We start from the raw sequence: 6,662 nt of genomic DNA, 5'->3' as shown, positions 1-6,662 counted from the left end.
TTCTGCATAGTTCAACTTACAAAATTAAAATAGAAAACTAACTACTCTTTAACTACTCCTGGCTTTAAAAGGCTCTATTCCAACTACAATGCAGTTTACCTGTAACCTAATTTGTGGCAAGTGTTGCATTTGTCATTTCTTACATCACTGAGTAGTTTCTGTGATGCATGATATTTGTGCAAGAATAAAAACAACTGCTTAAATTTGTTATATACAGATGGTAAAGTATGTTATGGGTGTAATGAACAGGCCTATATGGTTTACAATGGATTACAATCACCCCCTCCCCCAAATGGCCGTATCTATGGCTTCTTCACAAACAAAGCACACATTTATGACCTAGCTTACTGACAGTTAAAGACCTGGGACCTTTGTGTTTTGCATTTTATATTCTGTAGAACAATTGCTCTTACAGAAGCAAATGCTAACATTAACATTTGACCAGCCCACTCCCACCTCAGGTCACTTCCACTGACAGAAGGCACAATGAATGTATAAATTCCCTTTCCAAGCAGAAACCTTTTACAAAGCAAATCAGCGAATGCAAACACACACTCCTTGCTAACCCTGACCTAGCAGCACAAAGAGGAGAGTGACAGCCATTCCCTGAATCACACACTGTGAAAACCTGCACTCAGGTTCAAGTACAACTGACAGTAACAAACTTAAAGCTTGAAAATAAATGTGCTTGTTTTAAATTACATATACAGAGTAACCCTGATTGAGGAATGGTTGTATTCCTTATTTCATTACATTAGATGTGTAGCTCCTCCCCCACTCCCCACCCACGCCCAACATAAACATTGGTACAAGCGTACAGTGTACAGTATGCATAACTTACACAACAGCAGAATGGCCCAGACACCATTTCAGTGTTGATCAATTTTATAGGCTGATGAGGACCTCTACTCCTGATCAGAGAGTCTGGGAAAAGCTCCTCCTGAATTAAGACCTGTATAAACCCCCCACCTTCACTGTCCGGAGGCTAGACCTCATCACGAGCCGTCATCGGGAAACTTGAACTTGGCGTAAACGATCAGCATGACCATGGACATGACGATGCACAGCGAGCCGATCACCAGGTAGGCGATGCCCAGAAACTGGTTCTTCCCGCCCATCCAGGAGACGTTGCTCAGCACAATCTTCTTCCGTCCCCCGAAGGAGAGCACCGGGTAGTCTGGGGGGAGGGGCTAGATTAAGGACCAAAAAATGATGCTGTAAAACAACTGATCCACTCTGAAATATTGCCTAATCACTGCCTCACGAGTGGAATGCAGCAGAAAAGAATGGAGCGGAAAAGAAGGAATAACTATCTTATAACAAAGATAAAGGGGCCATTATGGGACACCCAGTAAATCTGGGTACAAAAATGAAAGGACCATGGAAAACCTGCAGTCATGTACACAGAGATCATTTCAAAATGTGGAAACAACTGAAAAGGAATAACCTCAATATAGATTTGGCAGAGAAAAATTAATTGAAGCTGATTCAATGTTATTTTTAAGAATTTAGGACAAACATGACCTATATCAGAAAATCAGCTTTATGTAGGATTTTGTTCTCTGTTGCATGTTTTGCCTTGTATGCCTTTGTTTTCCTTGCAATGCAGCACCACACCTAACTGGCTAAACCAGTTAGACCACCTCCAAGCACACATTTCCATCTGCTGTTTCTGCCGGTAAAGAGAACCCTGCCAACAAGTGTCCTCTGACCAACAATAAACACATGTATCACCACACTACACAATACACGGTCTGTCTCAGGTGTGGAACTTTACAGGTCGCTTCCAGAACACATTCACAATTCAGTGGCTGCTTAAAAGGATAACCTTTTTTTCTTCACAGGAAGTGCTTTAAAATATTAGAGATTGGAACAGTGTGCTTATATTTTTGCTCTCGAATGATCGAAGCAGGGCATAGCCCCAATTTCTTGTGGTGACAAACCTCATTCTAAAGAAGAAAAAAAAAAAACCCTACACGTTCTTTATCCTAACTCAACACACAATCCAATCCACTGGCAGGGCTGGTCTTGCTCTCAGGGTAAAGGATACTGTAGGTGATTTTGAGAGAGTAGTTTCCAGCTGGCAGCCCTGCGGCGTAGTCCCCCTGAGTAATTCGGCGGTAGAGTTTCCTGAAGTCTGGCAGAGCAGCCGCCCTCATCCACACCAGGAAGTCTTGGTTTAGGAACCCGTTGTTGCTACTGTCAGTTGGGTCTAACTCGTAGGCCGGCTTGGGCCAATTTATTGGCTTCACAGTGCCTGAGGGGAAAAGAGATTATTATATACATATAAATCTGTAAAATAATTACCAGGATCAGCTCATCTAAGAATCCAAGCATGATTATGAAGGTGAGAAGGGCAGCAGTGATGTGTTGTGGCAGGACCAAGGTTCAGATCCCAGGCTAGTCAGTCCTCAGTGTGCCTTTAAAGTAAGAAAGGTCACCCAGAGGTCCAACAGAAATGGGGTATACACTGAGAACACAAGGAAAGGTCTTTAGAAAGCATGTGCTAAGCTAACTGATGACAAAATACAAACCAAACTGAACAGAAAAAGGAGTGACCTCAAAAGATGTCTCCAGAACTACAGTCAGTGCTGGTCACTTGGAGAATTCATTTTAATGGTGAGCTATGCATAAGGACATTTACAAAAAATGTAATGGAATGTAAGGAGAAAATGTTCAAAAAAGCAGCACAACCTTGATAAATCATAATTTAGCAATAATTTGCCAATTGCCCTCATCATTTTGTGTTTGACATCTCTTTGCCTCTTATGTACTGAGTAGTTCTGAGCAAGGGGAGACAGAGAAAGGGCACTATATGGTCGGAACATTTTACTTCAATCTGGAAACATCAAAACAAGTCGTTAGTTTCCAACAAACAAGTCAGTTGCAAAGCTGAATATACGTAACACATATGTGCATGTCAGCACGTGTGTCATTGTTTTACATCTGGTGGGTTTGGTCATTTTTGTTGTTAGGTTCGGTTTAACACGTGATTTGTCTGAGAAAAAAAAAAAAAAAAAAGTCTGGCCCACTGGGTTACTCCATCACCTCAATATTCCATAGGAATTAACCACTAACAATTTTGAAGAAACTGTCATTTCTACCATTAGGCCTGATATTCTGTACAATAACCTTACACATGAGTCTAAATCCAGGGTCTCTTCCTGCTGTACTCCAAGAGTAACCACTCATTTTTTTTGGATTAAAGATAAACAACATTTTGCATATTTTTTATCTATGGATGCAAAAGAAAATCTGCTGATGAGGAAATATAAGCACACAGTAGGAAGGGAAGGATCAGTTACCATCAAAGGCAGCTTTCAGAGTCCCGTTCACAAGAGAGGGGTTGCGGAATTTGACATTGTAGTCCGTCCACCAAGCAATGCCTTTTCCATCAAAGGGCACCTCCATCTCTTTTCCATTGACGATATGGTAGAGCCTGAAGGTGTCTTATCAGAGAAATGGGAAAAAAAATTAAGTAAAAACCAAAAGCCTACCCAAACCCACTATCTACATCCTTGATGGAACTGTGCTAATAACAACCGCTCTGAATCTTGGGAATCCCCATGTTGTTTGAGAAACCCAGTAAGCCATATTTTATGAGATATACCATTAAACATGCTGTTGGCTATGGATCCACATGGCACGATCGGAACGCTCTTGGAATCAACTCGATATGGCGCGCAATTAGAATCAGGGTTCTGCACATAAAGAAAGAACAAACACTGACGTTAACAAGTGTAGAAACAGGGGAAAAAAACTAGAGCTATATCCTCATCTTCATATATACAAAGAAAACAGAGAGACATACTTAATGACTAGAATTACAAAGACTTAATGGGGGGAGGACGGGAGGACGAGACACCAGTCACCTTAAAGTAGGCCACATCACCACTCAGCTGACTGTCATCCCTGGAAACCCCATACCGCCGGTAATTCTGGTAGTAATTAGACAACCCATAGTAAAAGAACACGGGGCCCTGCAAACAGAAGAAGGCGACTTAGCCGTGGGTCACAACACCAATGCGACGTGTGAAACGCAAAGGCCCCCTTTGTCGTGGACCACGGGGGGGCACGGGACCGAGTCAGAGCGCGCGGCCCTGTACCTCAAACAGCTTGCTGAGCGTGAAGTTGAGCACGCAGTTGCAGTCGGGGCTCGAGTGTGTGCAGGTGTTGCAGGGGGAGTTGCTCTCGTCGCCCGTGTAATCCCTCTGAGTGCGAGAGACACAGCACCGGCTATAACATTTCACGCTGAAAAATTAACGGGCTCCGCCGCGCCGCGCCGACACCTCTCCGGTTACTGGGTGTCACGCGGTCTCACGTCTACAACAAACCCACCTCCAACACCTGGATGTTCCTGGAGGTGATGAAGAGGGCGACGCCGATGCCGATGAAGGCCATGCCAATGAGCACAAACCCTGGGATGACGATGCCGGCGGACAGCATGGGCTGCCAGGCAGGGAGTCTCTGCTGTGTGAAGGCCGTGTTGTCAGGCCTGTTGGCCGTCTCTTCCTTTTTCTTCATCATACTTCTTCTAATAGTCTGCTGTGTGAGCAACCAAGCCAGGACAACCAATAGGAAGAAGGTGACAACAAGAAGTGATTTTTTTTTTCCTGAATACACAAAGTACTTTCCTCACCAAAAGTACAATTACTTCTAGCATTACTATTGCTACTATTACTACTGTTCATTCTAATATTAATAATAATAACAATAATAATACCAACAACTTTAATTTATAGCAGCCTTTTACAGTGTGAAGGGTTCTCTCATCAGTCCACTGTTTCAACCCTCCTCCTGAATGCTCTATAGCGTTTTCCTGTCACTACAGTATAGAAGTGAGGTCTTCTGAAAATCTGAGCTCTCTCCCTCACTCTGGTAGCTTAGACTGCCAGACTAATCTGACAAAAATGAGCTAGGCTCTCAGAATGAACTACCCATGTTAAAATTTCTCAAAATAACCCACCACCATAAAATAATTAAAGAAATAGCCTGTCAGGATGGACTATCCTTAGTTTAAACACTGTCATAAACGCACACATGGTAGTAAATGTCAAAAAGACAAAATAAACTATTCTTAACTTTATGAAAAAGAAATTTGCCACTAACAATTAGACACAATTGCCACCTGGTGTGTCTTAAACAGCATACTATTATAGTCATTCAGTTTTGGCATAGATATAATATTCTTCTTTTCTGTTATCAAGGTGAGTCATGTGCATACGTATTCTACCAGTGATATAATAATAATGATAACACTGCAGTGATAACCCATCACGACAGGTAGCTCAGACAGTCAGAACAGGAGATTTAAATACACAAATAGGATCAGGAAAGACGGGGCAGCACAGGAGAGAACCAGACCGCTTCCGCTTATGTCATTGTTTAGAGTTCATAACAAAGGTTAGCGTTTCAGAGTTTCCGCCATTAATTGACGCTCTTCACTGGATCTCATTAACACCAACACTGTGGCGTCAGGTCGCATAAAACCACTCTTCTACAGTTTTTGCCTACTCTGTAGGATTTGCAAATAAGTAAAATTTCTCATTTTACCGTCTCAAGAAAAGGTACACAATGGCCGTGTTCTAATGCTTTGTTTGGATTAGATAAGAGTTGAACTTGATTGTCTAGGGAAAACTTATCTTAGAATTTGGCATGTTTTTGTGGTAGACCACAAAAATTACTATAAATTCTTTCCTTTTCCTCGTTATTGTAAATGCATGTGACTACTAACTTATAGTAACTAACTACATGACTCCACCCACGTGATCGAAAAGCTCGCTTTATCTAAAAAGACAAACAAACAAATAAATCAAACACAAAAATGTTGAAATTATTACAATGTTTGCGTTTGAAGTCTTAATCTTTCGAACGAAGTCGCATCGGGGTCATGAAACAGCAGGATTACCGCATAATAAGCAGCGCAACTCATAAAGTTTATGCCTGGACAGATACCACACAATAGACCTTAGTTGCCTTAAGTTATTGATACCTGCAACTTTGTTCATCTGGGTAAAGGCTTGTCTCATATTTTCCCCGTCGTCCATTAAAAAATCTACATTCCCAATTCACTGACTAAACCCATGAAAATATGCCTTGCTTGAGACAGCACACCACGCAAAAGATAACGTACGATTTTGAGTGTAAACTCAAACTTACCTTGTTTGGGGAAACACCCTAGGCACTCCAGAAGAGCTGAAATAGCAGACTATCTATGATCTATGATAAAAACATGTTAAATGTCGTTTAGCAAACTATCAATTTTTTTCCAAGCAAAAAGAAAAGACAAGGGACCTCACCTACACCCTCGGCTACCTTACCTGTGGGACATCTCTCGAGAGACACATCCCGACTTCCTGAAGCTAGCGTTTGGATGGTGACGTCAAGGTTTGGAAGCTCCTCAATCATTGTCATTTATTTAGTTTTACCTGTTAGCTCCGCTATTTATCTCATTGGTTTTATTGCCATGTAAAGTGTGCTTGCAACTGTAAATGAAGGAGCACATGTTTAGAATACACAGATCAGTTGACGTGCTGCTACAAATTTTAGTATTTAGCCACATATTTTCATCAATGAAAACTAATTTCATACTGATTGAAGTCGTTTTTCTATCGTGAACGTGTAAGACGTGTACGCGCATCCTCATTTGCCTACAACGAGGA

The 6,662-nt window shown here is 41.7% G+C and overlaps 1 protein-coding gene across 4 annotated transcripts; it reads right to left on the bottom strand.

Moving 5' to 3' along the window:
• Positions 1-374: 374 nt before the first annotated feature.
• On the bottom strand, positions 375-6,378 carry tmem30b (transmembrane protein 30B). Of its 4 annotated transcripts, none has more exons than XM_036542996.1 (9): positions 6,321-6,378; positions 6,160-6,219; positions 4,339-4,545; positions 4,107-4,211; positions 3,873-3,980; positions 3,611-3,701; positions 3,306-3,449; positions 2,051-2,257; positions 375-1,177 (listed from the first exon to the last, which is right to left on the bottom strand). In XM_036542996.1, exons 3-9 carry the CDS (start codon positions 4,525-4,527, stop codon positions 996-998), a joined length of 1,026 nt encoding a protein of 341 aa, XP_036398889.1. In that variant the 5' UTR covers positions 4,528-4,545; positions 6,160-6,219; positions 6,321-6,378; the 3' UTR covers positions 375-995. The 4 variants fall into 4 exon arrangements, with proteins under 4 accessions (XP_036398889.1, XP_036398891.1, XP_036398890.1 ...); XM_036542998.1 differs by having other exon boundaries at positions 4,339-4,542; XM_036542997.1 differs by having other exon boundaries at positions 6,300-6,325.
• Positions 6,379-6,662: the final 284 nt, after the last annotated feature.

This window comes from Megalops cyprinoides, chromosome 12, assembly GCF_013368585.1.
Source record: "Megalops cyprinoides isolate fMegCyp1 chromosome 12, fMegCyp1.pri, whole genome shotgun sequence".
Taxonomy (NCBI): Eukaryota; Metazoa; Chordata; class Actinopteri; order Elopiformes; family Megalopidae; genus Megalops; species Megalops cyprinoides.
The sequence above is the reverse complement of the archived record's forward strand: the minus strand, read 5'-3'. Positions and strand labels throughout refer to the sequence as shown.

Coding starts and splice junctions, on each gene's coding strand:
- tmem30b (XM_036542996.1), bottom strand. CDS start 4,527: ATGATGAAGAAAAAGGAAGAGACGGCCAACAGGCCTGACAACACGGCC. Junction 4,212..4,338: donor GGAACATCCAGGTGTTGGAG/GTGGGTTTGTTG, acceptor TCTCGCACTCAG/AGGGATTACACGGGCGACGA. Junction 1,178..2,050: donor CTCTCTCAAAATCACCTACA/GTATCCTTTACC, acceptor CCCTCCCCCCAG/ACTACCCGGTGCTCTCCTTC.